We start from the raw sequence: 24,284 nt of genomic DNA, 5'->3' as shown, positions 1-24,284 counted from the left end.
AGGAGCGGTGCGGGAACGCACTGCAGGGATCTGCTGGGTTTGGAGACTCCGAGCGGGGTCCGGTGCCAGAGATAGCAACGCTCGATCACAGGCCGGGTGAGCACGGAGTGCGGCCAGAGACCGGGGACACGGAAGTGACTGCTTTTCTCTGGGGGCACACTGAGGAGCGGGGCCCTGAGTTCTCAGCTCCTCCGAGTGCAGATTGGGAGGCCACCATTTCTGCCCTGGTCCTCCAAAGCTGTACCGAGAGCTTTCAGGGAACAAAAGCTCCTGAGAGCAAACCGGAGCAGCTTTCTTAGCCCGGACCGACAAGGGCGGGGCAATTCCGCCTCTGGCAAAGACATTTGGAAACCACAGCAACAGGCCCCTCCCCCAGAAGATCAGCACAAACAGCCAGCAAGCCAAGACCAAGTTGATCGATCAAGAAGAATAGGAGAATTCCAGCGCTAGGGGAATACTGCACATAGATTCATGGCTTTTTTTTTTTTTTTTACCATGATTCATTATTTCATCAAAGTTAATTTTTGTTGACTTTTTTTTATTTTTCCTTTTCCCTTTTTCAACCAACATCTTATAAATCCCTTTTTTTTTAAAAAAAACATTTTTTATTTTTTGTTCATTTTTAGAGTCATATTTTATCCCTTCATAGTAGTTACCCTTGTTTTTGGCATATATATATAAGTTGTTCTCCCTTTAAAATTTTGAGATAGAGTTTCTTCTAACAGATCAAAATATACCCTAAATCACTAGTGTATGGCTTGGTCCTAGTCTCCTGCCTGATCACATTCTCTCCCTTTTTCCTTTTTTTTTTTTTTCCCTTAAATCTTCTTTCTTTTTTCAAACAACTTATCTTACCAAGTCCTTTTATAAAATCTTTTATAATTTTCATCTTTACAATCATCTTCCATCCCTTCATTGTATCAACCCTTATTTTGTACATATATGTCTTTCTTCCTTTAAAATTTTAGGAGGCACTTTTTTCTAACAGACCAAAATATGCCCAAAATCTAGTGTGTGGCACTGATCTATGCACTAGCCTGATCATATTTGATCATATTCTGCCTTTTTTGAATTGTTTTGTTTTTGTTTTTATCTTTTTTTTCTTTTTTTTTTCTTTTTCTCTTTCTTTTTTCTTTCTTTCCCTTTCTTTTCCCCTGGTTTCAGGTCTTTTCTGATTTGTATACAGTATATTTGCTGGGGATGTTGTAAACCTGTTAGCCTCTTGTTCTCTCATTCATCTATACTCCAATGGACAAAATGACAAGACGAAAGAAATCACCTCAGCAAAAAGAACAAGACGTAGTACCGTCAGCCAGGGACCTACTCAATACGGCCATAGTACGATGTCGGACCTAGAGTTCAGAATCATGACTTTAAAGATACTAGCTGGGCTTGAAAAAAGCGTGGAAGTTATTAGAGAAACCCTTTCTGGAGAAATAAAAGAACTAAAATCTAACCAAATCGAAATCAAAAAGGCTATTGATGAGGTGCAATCAAAAATGGGGGCACTAAATGCTAGGATAAATGAGGCAGAAGAGAGAATCAGCGATATAGAAGACCAAATGATGGAAAATAAAGAGGCTGACAAAAAGAGAGAGAAATAACTACAGGATCACGAGGGCAGAATTCGAGAGATAAGTGATACGATAAGACGAAACAACATTAGAATAATTGGGATCCCAGAAGAAGAAGAGAGAGAGAGAGGGGCAGAAGGTATATTGGAGCAAATTATAGCAGAGAACTTCCCTAATGTGAGTAAGTAAACAGGCATTAAAATCCAGGAGGCACAGAGAACCCCTCTCAAAATCAATAATAATAGGTCAACACCCCGACATCTAATAGTAAAACTTACGAGTCTCAGAGACAAAGAGAAAATCCTGAAAGCAGCTTGGGAGAAGAGATATGTAACCTACAATGGTAGAAACATTAGATTGGCAACAGACCTATCCACAGAGACCTGGCAGGCCAGAAAGGACTGGCAAGATATCTTCAGAGCACTAAACGAGAAAAATATGCAGCCAAGAATACTATATCTAGCTAGGCTATCATTGAAAATAGAAGGAGAGATAAAAATCTTCCAGAACAAACAAAAACTAAAGGAATTTGCAAACATGAAACCAGCCCTCCAAGAAATATTGAGAGGGGTCCTCTAAGCAAAGAGAGAACCTAAAAGCAGCAAAGAGCAGAAACGAACACAGACAACAGACAGTTAACAGTCACCTTACAGGTAATACAATGGCACTAAATTCATACCTTTCAATAGTTACCCTGAATGTAAATGGGCTAAATGCCCCAATCAAAAGACACAGGCTATCAGATTGGATTAAAAAACAAGACCCATCCATATGCTGTCTGCAAGAGACTCATTTTAGACCCAAAGACACCCCCAGATTGAAAGTGAGGGGGTGGAAAACCATTTACCATGCTAATGGACACCAAAAGAAAGCTGGGGTGGCAATCCTTATATCAGACAAACTAGATTTTAAAACAAAGACTGCAATAAGAGATGAGGAAGGACACTATATCCTACTTAAAGCGTCTATCCAACAAGAAGATCTAACAATTGTAAATAACTATCCCGAACATGGGAGCAGCCAATTATATAAGGCAATTAATAACAAAAGCAAAGAAACACATTGACAACAATACAATAATAGTGGGGGACTTTAACAACCCCCTGACTGAAATGGATAGATCCTCTAAGCAAAAGATCAACAAGGAAATAAAGACTTTAAATGACACACTGGATCAAATGGACTTCACAGACATATTCAGAACATTCCATCCCAAAGCAACGGAATACACATTCTTCTCTAGTGCCCATGGCACATTCTCCAGAATTGATCACATCCTAGGTCACAAATCAGGTCTCAACCGGTACCAAAAGATTGGGATCATACCCTGCATATTTTCAGACCACAATGCTTTGAAACTAGAACTCAACCACAAGAGGAAAGTCGGAAAGAACTCAAATACAGGGAGGCTAAAGAGCATCCTACTAAAGAATGAATGGGTCAACCAAGAAATTAAAGAAGAATTAAAAAAATTCATGGAAACCAATGAAAATGAAAACACAACTGTTCAAAATCTTTGGGATACAGCAAAGGCAGTCCTGAGAGGAAAGTATATAGCAATACAAGCTTTCTCAAGAAACAAGAAAGGTCTCAAATACACAACCTAACCCTACACCTAAAGGAGCTGGAGAAAGAACAGCAAATAAAGCCTAAACCCAGCAGGAGAAGAGAAATCATAAAGATCAGAGCAGAAATCAATGAAATAGAAACCAAAAGAACAGTAGAACAGATCAACGAAACTAGGAGCTGGTTCTTTGAAAGAATTAACAAGATTGATAAACCCCTGGCCAGACTGATCAAAAAGAAAAGAGAAATGACCCAAATCAACAAAATCATGAATGAAACAGGAGAGATCACAACCAACACCAAAGAAATACAAATAATTATAAGAACATATGATGAGCAACTCTATGCCAGCAAATTAGATAACCTGGAAGAAATGGGTGCATTCCTAGAGATGTATCAACTACCAAAATTGAACCAGGAAGAAATAGAAAACCTGAACAGACCTATAACCACTAAGGAAATGGAAACAGTCATCAAAAATCTCCCAGGAAACAAAAGCCCAGGGCCAGATGGCTTCCCAGGGGAATTCTATCAGACATTTCAAGAAGAATTAATACCTATTCTCCTGAAACTGTTCCAAAAAATAGAAATGGAAGGGAAACTTCCAAACTCATTTTATGAGGCCAGCATTACCTTGATCCCAAAACCAGACAAAGACCCCATCAAAAAAGAGAATTACAGACCAAGATCCTTGATGAACATGGATGCAAAAATTCTCACCAAATACTAGCCAATAGGATCCAACAGTACATTAAAAGGATTATTCACCACGACCAAGTGGGATTTATTCCTGGGCTGCAAGGCTGGTTCAACATCCGCAAATCAATCAACGTGATACAATACATTAACAAAAGAAAGAACAAGAATCATATGATCCTCTCAATAGATGCAGAAAAAGCATCTGACAAAGTACAACATCCTTTCTTGATCAAAACTCTTCAGAGTATAGGGATAGAGTGTACATACCTCAATATCATAAAAGCCATCTATGAAAAACCTACAGCGAATATCATTCTCAATGGGGAAAAGCTGAGAGCTTTTCCCCTAAGGTCAGGAACGCGGCAGGGATGTCCACTCTCACCACTGCTATTCAACATAGTATTAGAAGTCCTAGCCACAGCAATCAGACAACAAAAAAAATCAAAGGCATCCAAATCGGCAAAGAGGAAGTCAAACTCTCACTCTTTGCAGATGATATGATACTGTATGTGGAAAACCCAAAAGACTCCACCCCAAAACTGCTAGAACTCATACAGGAATTCAGTCAAGTAGCAGGATATAAAATCAATGCACAGAAATCAGTGGCATTCCTATACACCAACAACAAGACAGAAGAGAGACAAATCAAGGAGTCAATCCCATTTACAATTGCACCCAAAACCATTAGATACCTAGGAATAAATCTAACCAAAGAGGCAAAGGATCTGTACTCAGAAAACTATAAAATACTCAGGAAAGAAATTGAAGAAGACACAAAGAAATGGAAAAACGTTCCATGCTCATGGATTGGGAGAATCAACATTGTGAAGATGTCAATGCTACCTAGAGCAATCTACACATTCAATGCAATCCCCATCAAAATACCATCCACTTTTTTCAAAGAAATGGAACAAATAATCCTAAAATTTGTATGGAACCAGAAGAGACCCCGAATAGCCAGAGGAATACTGAAAAAGAAAAGCAAAGCTGGCGGCATCACAATTCCGGACTTCCAGGTCTATTACAAAGCTGTCATCATCAAGACAGTATGGTACTGGCACAAAAACAGACACATCGATCAATGGAACAGAATCGAGAGCCCAGAAATGGACCCTCAACTCTATGGTCAACTCATTTTTGACAAAGCAGGAAAGAATGTCCAATGGCAAAAAGACAGTCTCTTCAACAAATGGTGTTGGGAAAATTGGACAGCCACATGCAGAAGAATGAAACTGGACCATTTCCTTACACCACACACAAAAATAGACTCCAAATGGTTGAAAGACCTAAACGTGAGACAGGAGTCCATCCAAATCCTAAAGGAGAACACAGGTAGCAACCTCTTCGACCTTAGCCGCAGCAACTTCTTCCTAGAAACATCGCCAAAGGCACGGGAAGCCAGGGCCAAAATGAACTATTGGGATTTCATCAAGATAAAAAGCTTTTGCACAGCAAAAGAATCAGTCCACAAAACCAAAAGACAACCAACAGAATGGGAGAAAATATTTGCAAATGACATATCAGATAAAGGGCTAGTATCCAAAATCTATAAAGAACTTATCAAACTCAACACCCAAAGAACAAATTATCCAATCAAGAAATGGGCAGAAGACATGAACAGACATTTCTCCAAAGAAGACATCCAAATGGCCAACAGGCACATGAAAAAGTGCTCAACATCGCTTGGCATCAGGGAAATCCAAATCAAAACCTCAATGAGATACCACCTCACACCCGTCAGAATGGCTAAAATTAACAAGTCAGGGAACGACAGATGTTGGCGGGGATGTGGAGAAAGGGGAACCCTCCTACACTGTTGGTGGGAATGCAAGCTGGTGCAACCACTCTGGAAAACAGTATGGAGGTTCCTCAAACAGTTGAAATTAGAGCTACCGTTCGATCCAGCAATTGCACTACTGGGTATTTACCACAAAGATACAAATGTAGGGACCCGAAGGGGTACGTGTACCCCAATGTTTATAACAGCAATGTCCACCATAGCCAAACTGTGGAAAGAGCCAAGATGCCCATCGACAGATGAATGGATAAAGAAGAAGTGGTATATATACACAATGGAATATTATGCAGCCATCAAAAGGAATGGGATCTTGCCATTTGCAACGACGTGGATGGAACTGGAGGGTGTTATGCTGAGTGAAATAAGTCAATCAGAGAAAGACATGTATCACATGACCTCACTGATATGAGGAATTCTGAATCTCAGGAAAGAAACTGAGTGTTACTGGAGTGGTTGGGGGTGGGAGGGATGGGGTGGCTGGGTGATAGACATTGGGGAGGGTATGTGCTACGGTGAGCGCTGTGAATTGGGCAAGACTGTTGAATCACAGATCTGTACTTCTGAAACAAATAACGCAACATATTTTAAGAAAAAAGAAAAAGAAGAAGATAACAGGAGAGGAAGGAAAGGGGAGTATGTCAGAGGGGGAGACGAACCATGAGAGATGATGGACTCTGAAAAACAAACTGAGGGTTCTAGAGGGGAGGGGGTTAGGGGGATGGGTTAGCCTGGTGATGGGTATTGAGGAGAGCACGTTCTGCATGGAGCACTGGGTGTTATGAACAAACAATGAATCATGGAACACTGCACCAAAAACTAATGATGTAATATATGGTGATTAACATAACAATAAAAAAATTAAAAAAAATGTCTGTAGTTTATTTTTTTGGAAAAATAAAATTGTATGGTGCTGGCCTAGAAACAGACACACAGGTCAATGGAATAGAATAGAAAGTTCGGAAAATGATAGTCATAGCACTTTTGGCAAAGTTTACTCATTAGAGTCAGTACATTAAAGGCTTATTTAAACTTAGCTCTGATATGATTAACTCTGAATGGGAATTAATATTTATTAATATTAATTAATCAGCTGTTTCAACAGCTGATTCCAATAAATGCTTCTGTTTAAACATGTTTTATATAAATATATATTATAAAATAAGGATGATTTAGAATGCACATTTTTAAGAAATTTAAAATCACTTTAATAAACGTATCATGGAGAAGGAAATATAGATATCCATCACCAACTGATAGCATCACAAAAGACGACAATCAGACACAATCCGTATCTGATGGAAGGATATAACATGACTTGAGTAGTTCTGCCCACATGTTTAACGTGTTGGGAGCTATAGATCCAGCTACTCATTTACAAAAACACACATCAGAGAAGTGTCCTAACAAATAGTATGACATGTAATCAATGAAGTCCACACTGCGTATATTCTTACGGGAAAAATATTTTCTCAGAGGAAAACGCTAAGACAAAAACGGAGGAAGGAGGAAGAGGAGGGAGGAGAAGCAGAAGCAGAAGCAGAAGAAAGCTGAGAAACTAACCCACAAACTATGGTCTTAACTGACGACACAGCAGCAGAAAATATGCAGTGCGGAAAGGACTGTCTCTTCAGTGAACGGCACTGGAAAACCGCACGCTACACGCAGAAGAATGGAACTGGATCACTTTCTTACACAAAAATTTAAATGGATGAATGACTTGAACATAAGACCTGAATCCATAAACCTCTGAGAGGAAAGCACAGGTAGTACGTTTCGGGGTATGGTTTTGGCAAAGAGTGTTTTAGATCGGACACTAAAAGCGAAGGCAACAAATGCAAAAATAAACAAGTAGAATGACATCAAACTGAAATCTTCTGCACAGCAAAAAAAAATAATAATAATAAAAAACTTAAAAGGTGGACTACCCAATGAGAAAAAATACCTGCAAATCATATGTGTGAGAAGAGGCTAATATCCAAAACACAAAACACTCATACAAATCAAAACAAACAAACAAAAACCTGTATAAAAAATGGGGAGAATATGTGAACAGATACTTTCCAAAGATGGCACCCAAGTGAACAGCAGACACAGAAAACGTTGTTCAACAACACTAATCATCGTCAGGGAAACATAAGTCAAACCTGTAATCCGCTATCACCTCACAACTGTTGGGATGGCAATCGTCCCAGAGACAGACACCAGGTGTGGCCAAAGGTGTGTAGACAAGGGGACCCTGTGCACTGTTGGTGGGAATGTACATTGGTACAACCACTGTGACAAACAATATAGAGGTTCTGGAAAAAATGAAGACAACTACCACATGACCCAGGAATTGCTCTACTGAGTATTTATCTAGAGAACACAAAAACACTACCTCAAGAAGATAGATGCACTCTGTTGTTCACTGCAGCATTATTCACAGTAACCAGACATAGAAACAGAGACTTTGGGAGCATTATGCTAAGGAACTCAGACACAGAAAGACAAATACCAGATGTTCATGGACGTTCCACATGGAAAAATATATTGAAAGCATAGATACTGAGAACAGACTGGTGGTTGCCAGATTCAGGGATGGGGGGCAGGGAAGGTGGTCAAAGGCACAATGTTTGAGTGAAAAAATCCATAAGTCATGGAACATTGTGTGCAGCATGGAGACTCAAGCTAACCCAGCAGGATGGGGTACAGTTTCCCCCACTATTTGAAAGTACATTGATCCTAGGAAACATTTCACAGCACAAATGGTGTAAACCAAGGGAGGAATTACCATTCATTTATACAGAAAAAATAGTGAGCAAGCTCAGACTCCAAAAATGACTTCTCTTTGGCTTTCCTTAGGCCTCAGGACACAACTTCCTAATGGATGGAGATAAAGCACAGCAGATGCTCACAGACACAATTCAAAGCGCTGGGGCTGGACATGGAGAGCGGTTGCCAGGAAGGAGCTTGTAGGGGTGCTCGCCGCCTCTGCAGTGGCTCCCAGCAAAACAGATGCTGAGCGCGATGCTCACTTTTCAACTTTTTTCATAAGAGGGAAATCCCCATCAGGTTTCTTCCTGTTACTGAAGCCAGGCAATGACGTAGATCTTTCAAAGAAAGCCAAGTGTCTCACCGTGAACTTTTAAAAAGACTGCTTTGGGCTCCTGAAACCGTTGATTGTATCATCGTTCACCTTAGCGACATATCTGGTGGGCATCTTGGGGCGGGGGGAAGAAATATGTAGAAGCTACCTTTAAAGGTGATGATATTATAAATCAGTTTCCCTAATTTGCATAAATTAATGAGCTGATTGCACTAAAGACATTTACAAAGTATATAGGAAAATATCTAAAACTGATGTTGAGGTGCCGTGACATGGATAAATGCAGCTGGGTCGTGTTTTCCTTTTTGGTGTAGGAATTAGTGGCAGACAGAATAGCTTGTGGCTTTTTCATTTGTTTTTAGTAAAATATTTAGAAATCCCAGGGCACCTGGGTGGCTCAGTCTGTTAAGCCTCCGCCTTCAGCTCAGATCATGATCTCCGGGTCCAGGGACGGAGCCCTGCACAGGGCTCCCTGCTCAGTGGAGAGCCTGCTAGACCAAAGAAGCTAGACCAAAAAAAAAAAAAAAAAAAAAAGAGCACTCTCTGTATGATTCCATTTATTAAAATTATTTTTTAAATACAAATGGATACACAGTGAGAGAAACAGAGCAGAAGTTGCTAGGGCCGAGGAGGGAAGGGGCTGGAGGGATTACAGAGTACCCCAAGGAAGCCTTTGGAGTGATGGACAGGTTCACTATGTTGATCGTGGTGCTGGTTTCCTGGGTGCATTCATATGTCAAAACTTACACCTGCCATATAACCCAGCCATTCCACTATCTGAACACCTACCCAACAGTAAGCATATGCCTCAGTTGCCTAGATGCCCCTTGGTGCTGGCTCATTGTACAGCCTGTCCAGTTTTCCCCTGTTCTTCTTGTCTCTGTGTGCAGCAGTATCTGCTCCGGGACCTGTAAGCCATTTTCAGGGTTAGAGAATCCACAGGGATATGAAGGCAGATCAGAGACTCTCACTTCACTTGTCAACAACTTCATTCATAATTAAAAAAAAAATGACAATTGGAACATCTATTCGTTTTGCAAAAATCAGTGAATTTGATATAAACCAGTATTGGCTTTATGTGGGGAAATGAGTACATTGAGGGAAAGCTAAAGCTGGGGGCTAGAGAACCCCTCCCAGGAAGGAAATGTGGCACTGTATCTCATAAGTACCCCTAATGCACAATGTAATTTTGAGAGGGTGAGTCCCTGTGTGCTAATACGAAAATAACTCTAATTTCCTAAATGAAACAGGAAGTCAGAGTAGTATGAACAGTGACTAAATAAGAAGAGTGTTATACGTAAATCTATTCGTGGGCATGGAAAGTTTCGGAAGATACACAAGAAACCATCAATCAGATTCTGCAGGCTCTACCCAATCCATGGCCTCCCATCAGTGTTCCCTGAGCATAAGCCCTGTCTCCCCAGGAAGGAGACCCAAGTGTCAGCTACAGATGACAGGCCCAATGAGGAGAGAAGGGAAAAACTAAGGACAAGGATTTGAGCATGTGAAAGGAGAGAGTGCCAGGAGAATCCATTCCGGATCCTGGGAAGCTCTGAGGAGGAGGGATGATCTGTAAGTGGAAAGAAACCACTGCTATTATAGCTCCTCCAAAATTGTCCCAAATTCTCCACACCCACCCCTACTCCCTAGCCTGAGCACATCTTGCCACATCATTCCCACCTGCAAGGTCAGGGTTCAGGACTGCCCAGGAAGGGTGAGGGCAGGTCCTGAGTGGCTGCCATGGTTGTTTCTGCTCTTTGGACCATGTGGCTTATGCCTTGGTGTTTGTCTCACTCTGTGACTGACATTGAGTTTTGTTCAGTGTTTAGAGGGTACCTGGTGTCTGACACCAGGGTACAGAGCTTATATACCCAGTAGGGAGATTAAGAAACTGACTTTAGAAGAGACAGACCAAAGCCAACGAAAGGAATCATGGACATGCCAACTCTAATCTTAGAAATGTTGGCTCTCAGTGAAGGCAGATATAATTTGGTTTTTGTATTTTATCAAATGTTAATACACTACAGAGCCATGGGCCACCCAGATCAATTTGCAAGTCCTCTTAGGTAGCCTAGGCATTCCAGGGCTCATAAGTGCACAGACGATATAGACCCGAGTGCCCTTGCATAAGTATAAGGTTACCCAGCATCTCATCACCAGTTGGCTCTAGAGCCCACATCTATAAGCATGTATGACGTGTCACGCTCTGCTCTGAAAGCTTCACATCTGTCCTAATTTCATTGTCACACAACCCTCTGGCCATATTCCCAAGGCCACATAGCTGATGAGGGGTAAAGCAGGGGGTTTGTTTGAACCCACACAGACTGACGAATCCTGAAAATACTCATGCCTGCTTCATCAGTCCCTGTTGCAGCCCCAGCAGGAAAAGACAGGGTCCTTGGTCTTCCTCACCCAAAGTTCCTCCCTCATGGTCCTGTACCCTATGCCATCTGTCTTTGCAACCAGAACATAGGACCATCTTGCACTTGAAACATGTGCAAAGAGTGACCAGGTGACAAGGTATGAGACTTTTGCTTGTTGCAGTAACTGCCCAGCCAGGAGCCCGGGGGTTTCTTTCTGGAGCCTGCCATCATTAATTCTCAAGTGGCTAATCCAGCATTTAGGCTTGATCTGGGCCCTGACCAGAGTGGGCAGTTGACCTGAGGCCATCGAAATCTCTTTCTCAGGAATTCACAGATGGACATAAGCAATTCTGGTTGAGGGCAGACTCCTACCTGGGGTTGGCCATGTGAACTGAGCATCAGATGGCCATGGTACAAAACTTCAGACTGGGGTCATTCTTCCAATGTACCCACACCCCTCCTTCTGAGTCAGCTCACCTCACAGAAGTGCTCCAGGGCCCACCTGCACTGATTTAATAAGCAGAGACTTTGAGTGTGAGATCCAGACCATACCTGGCCTGTCACCACAGATCGCCTTGTTCCAACTTCAAAAATCAAGATTTAGGAGACCACAATGACCTCTGACACACAAGCAATTGCACCCTGTTGGAGGGTGAGAGAGGGAAGACAGATTTGCTGGGGGAGGTTTGGATTGTGCCGGGGAGGGCAGGAATGAAGAAGTCAGGAAATCATCCCTTCAAGATTTACTCTTGGGAGTAAAGGGCTCACTGGGTCTGGAGTGGGGTCAGATCAGGAGGCAGCCGTCTGTTCTGGGAGATCTGTGGTCTCCATTTTGTAATACCCCTTTTCATTAGAAAAGGTCTTCCCCTTCAAGATCTCTGTGAGTTGCTCTAGTCGCTTGGCAACATAAAGTACTTGGGGAGCTTTACTGATAGGTGCGGGGGCAGATGGGAGTGGCGGTGGGGCTGGGGTTGGCGCCGGGGGTTTGGGTCGAGGTTGAGGTCGAGATGCAGAGCGGCTGGGAGGAGGTCAAGGAGGGCGTTGGAAGTACCAAGGAGGGCGAGCAGAAGGGCGGGCAGAGGATTGTCTAGCTGGGATTGCTTGAGAAGTCGGATGGGGAGGGGTGGGCGATTGAGCCATGTGCAGGGCATTAGAACAGATCTTGGAAGCAGTCTGGTTCAGGTAGGGCCAGGTGGCCGTGTAGACTCCGGGGCGCTTAGTTCGGGCACAGCCACCACCCAGCTTGTGACTCCCACGACCACATAGGTGTTTGTCAAGTTGTCTCTGCACATGAGAGGCCCGCTGCTGTCCCCCTGCCCAGAAGGACACAGAAGTCACTCTCTGCCTGAGCCAATTTTCCCCTGCCCAGAAGGGGCATATGCTCTGGAAGGGCAGTTTGTTCAGTCACATGACTTCTTGCTGCCATGAACACAAGAGGTGGTGGTAAACTTTGAGTTGGTATCAACAGCTTCAGGTGGATGTGAGAAGGGGATGGATTGTCATGGGTCTCCTTGCATTGAGGAGGGAAGATCAGCGACCCCTGAGTCCACGTATGAGGCTTTATGCATGCATGGGCATGTGTGAACAAGTGGATTGGAAGGTTTTGTATTCTGGTGAGGAGAGGTAAGCATTTTCTTCCAGGGTGGTGTTCAGGTGTTATGATCTCTGTGTCATGGTGGGATAAAGCTCTCTTTGTGGTGACTGGTTCTTTGTAGGGGCCACAGGTATCACCTCCCATCCTCACTACTACAAGATGGGACCAGGGAAAGGGTCACTGAAGCAGGGCCCTGGTGGGAGTGGAGTTCAGGGATTCACAAAGAGGTGTTGACAGGGAAAGGGGCGCCCGAAGGGAAGTTACCTGGCAGGTGTCGATCCTGAATCAGGGTACCCTGCACACACATTGGTTAAATAAATGTGCCCGTTGTACCACTGGGTGGAGTTACATAAGTCGAGGTCGATGAGGTTCACACGGGCCTCCTGCAGTGTAGGTGCGATCCTGTAGGCTACAGCCAGGCAGCTCGGTGGTCAGCGATCACAGAAGACATGTTTTGGGAAAGCCCTGCCTCCTCCCTCCACGGAAACCCCATCATCCTGAAATGCTCTACATGAACCTAAAATCCATGAAAGTCAATGCCTCTGGCCTCTCCTCAGACACTTGTGAAGGATGTGGGGTGGTGGAGGCATATGCAGGTGAAGAGGAGGGGCAGTGCATGGAGGATGAGCAGATGTGGCTGCAGGAATGTGTGTTGATGCCAGATGATTATTCACAGCTACAGCCAGGATGTGTCACCTCATTTACACCCCACAGTGACCCCCTGTGTTAAGTGCTATGACTCACCTTGCCTCCAATCAAGAGCTTGGAGCACCACTTGCACAAACATGCTGGTAGGGAGGTGGTGTGGCTTGGATTCGGACCAAGGTTTTCCTCTCTACACTCAAACCCAGGGCATACATTTCATTTCCCCACAGTACGGCTCTAAGTCGCCCTCATTGCTTTTTGTCCCCCGTTAAACCCCTCAGCTCAGTTCTGGACAGAATCTGCTGGAGCTGGGCAGAAGAGTCCCTACCCGCATGCCTCCCATCCGCTTTGAAGTTACGGAGAAGGAGGAGCTGCAGGATGGCTTCCACACACACAGATCTGTCAGGGGCATGGGTGGTTGGAATAACCGGAAGGCAGGTCAGAACATCCTGTACAGCCCCAGAGGCTCCATCATGACCTTTGGGTTAAGGAAGGCCCAGCCCAGGCTATGATTCCATCAGCCAACCTCACAGCTGGCTATAGGGGCAGCTATCCCCTCTTCATCAAGTGGCCTCCACCCACCACGGCCGCACCCACAGCCCAGCCACAGCCTGGTGGGTTGGTCTGAAATCGCCTGCATCCGGGTGGAGATGTGGCAGATCACACTTGGAACATGGCAGTGGAGGCCAAGTGGGAAGCCAGAACCAAGTGGAGCAAAGTAGATGGAGCTAGGCACACAGCATTCAGACTGTGTGTTTGTGTGGCTTGGACTGCGTCTCCAGGCCCTTCAGGTAAAGTTTGCATACCATCCAAGCAGGGTTAGTTTTGTACTTGCACTGTCCCCAAGGCAGGGGTGACATGGAAATGACCCCCACAACAAGCCTGGTCGCTTATGGTGACCTTTTAGATCTATGGAAGAGCCAGATGACCTGGAAGAGAACAGGGTTTTCTCAATCCCAACACGTTGGCTTTAAATGCTAAAAAGTCCACAAGAACTTGAAATTCAATAGAAAGGGAGGACTACCCCAGAAGCATATGGGCTCAAGGAGGAGGTAGAAAAAGGAAGGTCTGCAAGAATGACACAGAAATTTGGAGGCTGGGGATTTCTTAAAACTCGGCCTTACCAGTAGGGGATGGATTCACCAGAAGATGGTAGCAATCCCACTAAGTTGAGGAGGATCCTAGAACAAAAGATGCCTTGTGTGATGTCCAGGGTGTAGCTGGGAGCCTATAATCCTTTTGAGAGATAGGACAGCAAAGGTGGTGGTAGGGGTGGGAGTGTAGATGAGAACCCTGAGATCAGCCCCCCCAGGGACTATAGGAACCCTGGGACACTGCACACATGTTTGGGTGGGTGGGCAGAGCAGGGAATGCCTGGTGTTGGGACAAGAAGAATGCTCTAGAGGCCTCAGCAGAGCTATGGACATCAATAGCCAGACAGAGGTTGAAACCCCAGGTCAGGGAGGGAAGGGCCAGCAGACGCCAGTGAAACAGGGGTGCCCGGGAGGAGAAGCAACCCAATTAGACAAAGGGGGAAGCCTTGAGCGAGGGAAGAAGAGTTACAGGAAGCATACTGAAACTACCAGGGTTTTGTCACCAGAAAAGGCTGAATTTTGAACCCCAAATGACTGAAGTGCCTTGATTTCGGAGCCCTCAGTGTTCCATTATCAATGGACAGAAGAGCTTTCAGTCTCTCTTCTCATCCCCAATGTGACTGGGTAAAAAGTCCATGTGGTCACCTGTGGAAAGCTGAAAGGCCTACCTACTCGTCAAACCCTTGCTGCCCACTGCTGGCCTGCCAAGAACCCTGTCCCCTCTCTGCAGAGAAAACGAAGTCCCTCGGATGGGGAGGGTGGATTCTCGCATTGTGTCCAGCGAGGGTGGGGAGCAGAGGTTCACTGAGGTCTAGAGGGCTGGACTCTGGGGTCTCAGAGCTCAGAGACCACGTGACATGGCCCTTCCACTCAACGATGGGGAAATGGATGTCCAGAGAGGAGAGGAGTTGGCCCGCAACCACAAAACCCCTTCTCGAGCTCTTCTCCAAGTGCCGTTTCAGGGGACAATCCCCCATTTCCAGAAGGTAGCAACTGGGGTTCCAGGCCCCAGATAGAGCCACAGCCCATACCCCATTCGAAAAATGCCCAGGTTCTCCTGGGCCTGCATACACCCTTCCACCTTGCGACCACACGAGCCATCAGTGGTGAGGTTGTGCACAGGGGACTTGGCTGCCAGTTTCTCCCGCTCTAAAAGGGGACAGTGTCCCACATTCTGGTGGACATCAACACTAGGCACCACATATGGCCCCTGCACTTCAGAGACCACTGAGGGAGTGACCTCCAGTGCCCCTACCCCTGTGAGAGCCACTCCCATACTCACCTTTCTCTTTCAAGAATCCCCAGCCAGCCACCCAGCAGGCCTGAGGAACTCCAGGTGGGCCCGCCCTAAATTGGGGCAGGCGGCCCGTTCCGATGAATTGCCCACAAGGAACGGGAGGGGTGATCTTCATGAGAGCAATGTCATGGTTCTCTAAACTGGGGATGTATTTCTCATGAATGATGATTTTCTCGACATATCTCTCCTGTTGATGCGGCTTCACTGACTCATCGTTCCCATATATAATTTCCCTTGTACCAAAACTCAGTCTCCAGTCATATACTTTCTGTGGGCACAGAGGCAAGCCAGGTCATCCTCAGAAAGGATGGGCTCGACAGAAACCTCTGGTGACCATGATCCTCAGAGCCCTCCCTCAGCAAGGGCCTGGGCCCACCCACTCATGGCCTGGTTGCCAGATGGCCCAGAGCCCCGGGGAGACTGCGCACAGAGAGCCCTGGAGAATGTCCCCTTCTGGGAAGAGCCTTTCTGAAGACCTCCCTCCACGCGTTATCTTTGGCAACCACAGACACTGCCAAGGACAGCAGAATGGCAGTTGGCAGCATCTCTATCATACTCCTGCCCCAGCCTGCCCTGGAAGACCAGTGACCTCACAAAGCTCTGTGGCCTCCTGACCAATCAGCATGGCTACATCCCCCTTACCCCCCCAATAGTCAGGCCAGGCAGGAGCCCTTTAGCTTAACCAGTTCAGGCTGAAACAAGATCCCAGCTTTCTGTACAGGCCCCTCTGTACTCCTCGGGTGATGGGGGCTCATGTGCAGCCCCCTCCCTCTGTCCCAAGGCCAGGATCTTCATTCCCAGTTACATTCAAAGATTCCGTATCATCTGAGGATCCAGTTTTGTGCAGTGTCAGGGTCTGCCCCTCATGCAAGCTGCAACCACAGTTCCTGTTCCAAATCATGGGTTGAGGGGCAGCTCTGTCCCTCTGTGTCAAGATGATGCAGCATGTCAATGGTCACAAGGTGTCGGGCTCACCAGATTAATCGATCCTTAACACTGTGTAGGGCAAATTGTCTTTCCCTCTTCCAAGTATATACTATCAGCACACGTTTCAAAGAGCCACTTTGAATTTCTCTAATTTAGGACTACAAAGCCCATTCTTCTATTCACTGCTGAGCATCACAGGGCCTGGTGTTTCTTACCTGAGTGTCTCCAGGTCTCCTCTCTGAGACCTACATACAGGAAGATGTGTCTCCTATACCTAAGGATCAGGAAATCTCACCACAATCACCTGAATATCCTGTAGTTTCATTTTTTCTGATTGTCAGGAGACGGCATCTCACCGACAGGAGGATGACAAATGCTCACCTCCTACCTGCATGTAAAGAAGTTTCAACTACCTGTAGGAGTGTGAGGAGGTCACACCTCCACCTGCATGAAGGGCAGTGTTCCCTCCTCTCCCTGAGTGTAAGTTCTCCAAAAGACAATCTGAGCATCAAGAGGTTGTCCCTTGCCTGCCTACGTGGCAGGACACCACATAGATTCTTCCTGAGTGTAATGAGTTTTCAGATTGTCAAATGAGCTTTATTCTCCTACTAACTTTCTAACTAAGTGTCACAATTTCTCAGCTCACATAACTTTCAGGAGGTCACATGCCCTTCAAATGAATATCCAGTAGGTCTTATATATCTTTACTGGAGTATCAGGAGCCATCATCTCCTAACCCTAACCTTAACCCTAACCCTAATCTTAACCCTAACCCTACCCCTAAACCCTAACCCTAAACCCTAACGCTAAACCTAACCCTAAACCTCACACTTACCCTAACCCTAACCCTAACCCCTCACCCTAACCCTACCCCTCACCCTAACCCAGGGCTGGTCAGCAGAGAATCTAGAAGGCCAGCTCTCCAGAGCCCCTGCTAGTCCAGCTAGAGACTCCCTGAGCCCAGAGCGAGCCCTCCTCTGCCTGCCCACACATGCACTTGCCCCTGAGCTTAATGATGACCTGTTCTTGACCCTGAAGGTGAGCTGGCCAACTAGGAGGGGAGTCCCGCTGGTGGGACAGGCTGTAGATGCAGGACAGAGTGACACCACGTGAGCTAGCAGGAGCCACACTCTAGTCTCCCTCACGGAGCCTGCTCGGGAGCAAGAGTCAGGGTGCCCTAGGGGCCGGCACACAGCAGGGTCTTTGCTGACCAGGCAGCCATGGACCTAGGGAGAGTCCACTCTGCCCTCTCCCCACTCCTGCCTGGCCTCACCTCTCCTCACTGTGGGGCTGCAGGACCAGGAACCAGGCTCCATTGGGCTGGCTCAGCTCCAGCTTGTAAAGATTTTGCAGCCCCTGGAGCAGCTGGATTTCCTGGGGCCAGAGGGAGGACTGGCTGTGGACCAGGACTGGGCTGGGGAGGACGCAGGGCCTTGTAGAGGGTGAAGGATGGGGCAGGGGCTGAGTCCTGGGGCCACTGCTCATGTCTACAAAGGGCTGAAATCCCTGAATGCCCACGGAGTCCCTCATTATATTAACGGCCCCCTGCACATGGGAATCCTGCTGGTGGGCCCCTCCACCCCAGCCTCCTTCCCGCCCCTCTGACTCCAGCCAGGGCTGCAGCCAGGGACAGGCTGGACGTCTGTCCCAGGTCCTGCCAGGAAGACAAGGCAAACGAGGAGAGGAGAAGGGGAAGGGGCGGACTGATCTTCTCATGTCCTGAGTCAGCCTCCATTGATGACTCCAGGTCCTCTGGCCCAGCCCAGCACTTAGCTGGACCCTGAGAGGGAGTTTGCATTCCAGCAGACTGGAATGCATTCCAGCTGGGTGGGGGATATTGAATGACCTGTGCGTCCCCAGATATCCTACCCACCTGGTCTTGCACGCTAAGGCCTGCCACAAGGGTGGCCATGGTTGTGGGGCCCAGTGGACTTTGGGGCCACAGAGCAGTTGGCAGTGGTGAGGGAACATGGGGGACATGTCAGTTGCAGAGCCATGGGTCTCGTGTACATCCGCCGCAGGGCTGGGTCACTGTACAGGTGCTCTGTGCAGGTCCCCTTTGCACACCTGGCCATGACACACCTGGCTGGCCCTCTTGGGAGGGAGGGCTGTGTGCCTGGTGCACCTGTCCCCCGCCTACCCTCTAGAAGCAGCCACGTTCAATAGTTTCCATGTCCAACCCTCAGGGACAATTGGGAACATGGGTCAAGAGAGGCCGAGACTGGCCCAAGACAAATGAGGGGTGCAGAGCCCAAGGAGCAGGGCTGCTCTCCAGTCCTAGGCCAGCCCCAACCGTCCCATGAGGTTCGCTTTGGGGGTGCGAGCCCCTCAGTTCCTCGGGGATAGCTACCCAAACCATCCCATGTGGGGACATGAACTTGGCATCCCGATGCACGTAGAGGCATGCGCACCTGCACACCCACCCCCACACCCACATCACTCTGACTGCCCAGCTGGGGGTCAGAAGGGGAGGACACCCAGGGAGCAAAGTGGGTGACAAGGGGGAAAGAAGAAAGAGGTTGGAGACAGCTGGGCCATGGGGCAGGGCATCAGGACTCCTGGCAAGGACCCAGATCCAGAGCATGGGGAGGGGAGACAGGCCAGGCTGATGGTCAGGGGTCCCCAAGAAGCCCGGGGGGTTGCCAGGGAACTGGGAGAAGACAGGGTCTGGGTTCCGGTGTCCACCACCACCCTGGGCACTTGGGAGAAGGAAGAGATACCCACCCCAAAGTCCAGAGGGGCTACAGCCCAAAAGGCCTCAGCTTACTCTTCTGTCACTTGGGCTGCAGAGATGCAGTGTCCCAAGGGTCCCACAGGCTTGTAGAAAGAGCCTGTTGGCCTTGGATCTCCATCCCTGACCCACTGTGCTCCCAGTGCTGGGAAAATGCTTTCTACCCCCTCGAGGTCCTTCTCAGAAGAGGACACACTGGGGGCTTGTGGGGCTGAGGACCTGGGTACACAGAATGTGGCAGAGCACTGGGCCACCAGTCTGGAGACCAAGGTCAGGGCCCTCCTTGTTGCAGCCTCAGAGTCCCCATTTGGAAGAGGATCCAGAATCACTGCTCTGGTCAGTGTGAGGAGGCCTTAGGAAGGAATGGAGCAGCAGGACCGGAGACGGGAACGTGGACAAGGGAGGCTTCTGAGGTTTCTCACATCGCCCATGGAACCCACAGATCCTGCTCCTGTGAGAGACACAGACACAGAGACAGAGAAGGAGACAGAGAATGAACCCAGGACAGAGGGAACCAGGAGAAGTCACAGACTCCATCAGCTTGGAAATGACATCCCGGCATTTTGTGCCATTCCAATCCTGAGAGCGCCGTCACACAGGCCATCCACCCTGGAGGGGAGGGGATTCCACAGAGATGTGTGACCAGGACTCAGGGGTGCCAGGAGCCACTGTGGGGACTGCCCAGCACACGGGCACAGACGAGGCCCTGGGACCTGAGCCTAACCCTAATGGGAGCCCCTGGAAGTCTGTGTTGTGAGATGACAAGGTCAGAATCAGTTCATTACTACTTCCCACCGGGGCTGGGACACAAGCAGGAGGGGGGTGGCTTTGCCTGGATCCCAGAGCAGACCCAAGCCCCTCTGAGCTGTGTTCCATGCCAAGCCCAGCTCCTGGCTCATCGTTGCATTGCCAAGTATGCACCAGCCTCCTGTGAAGGCAGGTATGGAACATGTGTAGAGGTCCTATCCCCAATGGTGTAACTAGAAGTAGAAGCCAGAATACCCCGATGTGCACATGGGGAACCTGGGGAGGCCCTGAGAGGCACAGGGTCTGTCCAGGGTCACAGCTCTGGGCATGCACAGGAACCAGGTCTGAACCCAGCTCTGAGCCATCACAGCAGAGACACCAGCTGCACCCAGGGCTCCCGGGGGCTGTGGGTGGGCTGTGTGGGTGTCACTGTGTGGATGGGGCATGGGGGGAAGATGAGCATTGAGCAGCTGGGGGAGCGGGGCACTCGGGGGGCTCTTGTGTGAGGAGTAATTTGGGTAAAAGGACCCCAAGCAGTGGTGACCTCACTTCCCTGACAACAGAGCTCAACAGAATTTGGAACCCTGATAACCAGGCACCCACATTCCACAGACAGCTACCTGCCCAGGTCGTTTCATTGGAGATCTTCAAACCAAGATGTTCGCATGTTGCTTTCCAAGGTCCGGAGGCTGGAGGCGGAAGAAAGCGCGCCCTGCAGACGCTGTCCCCCGCTGTGGATTTCATGTCAGGGCTCCCCACCGCCTTTGGCCATTTCCCCGGAAGGACAGAAAGGTGACACCAGGAGGCCCAAAGCCAGCCACCCAGCCCCACTCACTCTGATGACCTGTGTAGCCCCAGGTGCCCTCCGTGTGTGTGTGTCTGTGTGTGTCTGTGTGTGTGCGTGCGTGTGTCTGTGTGTGAGTATGTGTGTGGGTGCACGTGTGTGGATGGGGGTGTGTGTCTGTGTGTGTGTGTGCGTGTGTGTGTATGTATGTGTAAAGAGGGGTCATGCAGGGTGGGGCCACCCCGAGCAGGAGCAGGCTGATGAGGATTCAGATACCCAGTGGGCAGATCATGTTCAAGGTCAAGGCTGGCTGTGTGGGATAGGGTGTGCGGGCACTGCCCGTTCTGCCCGAGGTGTATCCCTATAGCCATGCAGGGATGGATCACTGCATCCCGGATGCAGGGCTGTGCACGCACAGGTCTGTGTCTGATCTGGAAGCAGCAGGGGGACTGGGCAGGAGGACAGTGTGGATGGTCGGGCAGGTCTGTGATGCCTCAGGGCCAGCTACTGGTCCCTGTCTTTGCAGAAGGCCCCGGGGGACATGGAGTGGGACACGCTGGTGGACACGCCCTCCATCTCCTCAACAGAGGGGGTGACCCCACAGGGGTCCCCAGAAGCAGGTGCTGGGGATTGTAGTGGAAGACCTCCTACACCACCCAGACCACTGTCCCAGGTGGTTGTCCACCGGACAGTGGTCCAGTAGCCAGAGCCCACGGAGGCCAAGGCCAAGGGTGAGAAGGCTGGGGCTGGGTGTTTGTGGTGTGTGGGGATAGGTCGGTGCTGGCCCCACAGGGAGGAGCCCTCAGAGGCTGGTGTGGGGCCAGGAGCAACGCCTGGGCACAGAGCACACAGCGGTGGACTGCAGTTGGGGAGACGTCCCCGTGAGGGTTCCTTCCGGCTATGGCTTCTCTGGGAGACCCTGGCCTGGGCTCTGTCCCCGCAAAGGCCCGCAGAAAGCAGGCATGTGGGTGAGCTTTTCTCCTCTCACCACTGCTCCACCACCTGAGGAGCTAGAGCCAGATTTGGAGGGAGGGCTTGTGCCTGCAGTGATTTCAGGAGGAGACCAGGAGCCGGCAGGTGACCGGCACCTGCCCACGGAGAGCCTGGCACTGTCCAGGAAAAACTGGCACCTGCTCCTGCGCCAACCCCTGCCCCTGCCCCTGCTACAGTTCCTGCCACTCCCCATTCCCCCACCCCAGCCCCTGCCCCTGCCTCGGACCCAGGTCCTGACCCGGCTCCTGCCCCTTCCCTTACCCCTGCCTCTGCCCCTGCCCCAGCCCCTGCCCCTGCCCCTGCCTGTGCTCTTGTTCCTGCTCCTGCCCCTGCCAGAGCCACTGTCCCTGACCCAGATCCTACCCTTGCTCCTGCCCCTCTCCGTACTCCTACCAGAGCTGCTGCCCCTTCCCCTGCCCCTACCAGTGGTCCCGTTCCTGCCCCTGACCCAGATCCTGTCCCTGCTCCTGCCCTGGATTCTGCACCTGCCACTACTGCTGACCCTGTCCCTCCCCTAGCCCCTGCCCCTGCCCCTGCTCTTACCCCTGACCCTGCCCCTCACCCTGCCCCTACTCCTGCTCCTGCAGGGCTCCCACGGCCACATCCAGAGCCCACAGCCCTGCAGGGAGAGCTCCTTGTACAATTATCCTTACTTCCATCGCCGGAACCTGAGACCCCGCCTGATTGTTTCATCCCCTCCACCTGTTTTCTTTCACTCTGGTACATATTAACTCTTTTTTTATCCTTCCATGTCCTATATACTGTTTATTATTTGTTTTAAATAAAATTAATTGTTTTCAATTGAACAGGTCATGAGAATTATGTACATGCCCAACGCTGTGCCACCACACCCCAGAACATTGCCACAGAATATATCATTACCCAAAGGAGTCCCCGAACCAGAAGCCCTCCCTGCACTTTTCTCCCCCAGCCAGACCCTGACAACCCCTAAGCTGCTTTCTCTCTCTGTTCCTTTACCTATTCCTGATGTTTCTGTAATTGGAATCACACAATAAGGGCCTTTGTGTCTGCCCCCTATTTTCAAAGGGGACTCCTTTTCTTCTGTGTTTTTCATAAAATTTCCCTTATTTGATACTGAAATCCCCGATGGATTACACATCATATGTAATCAAAGAGGCCACTTTAGGAATTATGGGCACAATCTCGGGGCCGAGACCCCTGGTCCTGCTGGGACACCACAGCCTGACCCCAGACAGGACAGTGCTCGTTCCTCCTGGGACCCACACAGAAACCAGGGAAATGCAGAAAGCTGGAAGATACACCACAAAGGGCAAAAGCATTGCTCACAACCCAAGGCCAGAGAAAGGTTTCACCTGAATCTGCTCCAAACCACGATCCCAGTCACTGGGTTCCACAGGTACGGAGACCAAACACATGCAAATCCAAGGCAGAAAGATAGGCACACACGGAATATGTGTCAGAGATGTGGGAGCTCCTGGGGAAGGGCTCTGGCAAAGGAAACCATTTGGAGGCAGTGCTGGTCACCCTCAGACTGGCAGGTGTCTGGTCTGGGGACCAGCAGGCCTGGGGAGAATGTGAGGAAGTAGAGGTCCCCTGGAGAGAACGGTGACAGGCACCCCTGTCTGGGAGAACAGTGAGCAGCATCCATCCCAGGCCACAGGTGCACCAATCCTCAGCCTCGGACTCAGCCCCGGAAACTCTGGCTCGGTTTTTCACACACGTATTGTCAGGAGTGTTCATCACAGTGGTGGTGGAGAGAGCAGGAAATGGAACAACACTAATGCCCAAGGAGATGGATGGGATCCATGGTCCCAGTTCTCATGATAGAATGCCCTGCAGCTACTGTCCCGGTGTCATCCGAGGCACAGGATCTGGGAAGCCCCTCCTAAGACCCAACCCTCCTGCCACCCTGCCCCTGGGAACATTGAGAATTGTTTGAGGAGGAGGGGGAGAGGATCCAGGATGACAGCGGGTGCAAGGAGAAGGAAGGTCAGCACTGGGAGGACAGATGGACGTGCTCTGAGCCACCATCTAGGGCCCGGGCGGGCTGTGATGCCCTAGGACCTTACCCCAAATAAGGACTCCTGATTTATGGACCCAGCTTCTGTGGATTTACTCCCTCCCTCATTCATTCTCTCCCTCATTCATTCCCCACCTCCAACCCTCTCTCCTTCCTCCTTCATTCAGCAGAGGATCTGGGGTCCCTGCTGTGTACTGAGCACTGAGGTTTCTTCAGTGAGCACCCCCCAACACACATGGTCAGGTCCACTCTGGGAGGTGACGGGGGCAGTCCTCAGGGTTAGCAGTGGTGATGAGCATCAGGAATCGGCTCCTGAAAACAGAGGACAGTTGTACAATGCAAAGAATGGAAGACCCATGCTTAGCGCTTCCTCTAGAAAAATCTA

General features: G+C 48.8%; 1 protein-coding gene and 1 pseudogene across 1 annotated transcript; one reads left to right on the top strand and one right to left on the bottom strand.

The window, feature by feature from the left end:
* The window catches only part of LOC118357082, a 183,654-nt pseudogene that overhangs the window by 75,270 nt on the left and 84,100 nt on the right, over positions 1-24,284 (top strand).
* LOC113909159 (acrosin-like) lies at positions 11,976-18,554 on the bottom strand. Its single transcript, XM_035728083.1, is given in 8 exon segments — positions 11,976-12,103; positions 12,243-12,390; positions 12,944-12,963; positions 12,966-13,088; positions 15,701-15,983; positions 16,892-16,916; positions 17,916-18,016; positions 18,516-18,554. Coding segments are annotated over 8 exon segments (867 nt in total).

This window comes from Zalophus californianus, chromosome 6 (assembly GCF_009762305.2).
Source record: "Zalophus californianus isolate mZalCal1 chromosome 6, mZalCal1.pri.v2, whole genome shotgun sequence".
NCBI lineage: Eukaryota > Metazoa > Chordata > Mammalia > Carnivora > Otariidae > Zalophus > Zalophus californianus.
The sequence above is the reverse complement of the archived record's forward strand: the minus strand, read 5'-3'. Positions and strand labels throughout refer to the sequence as shown.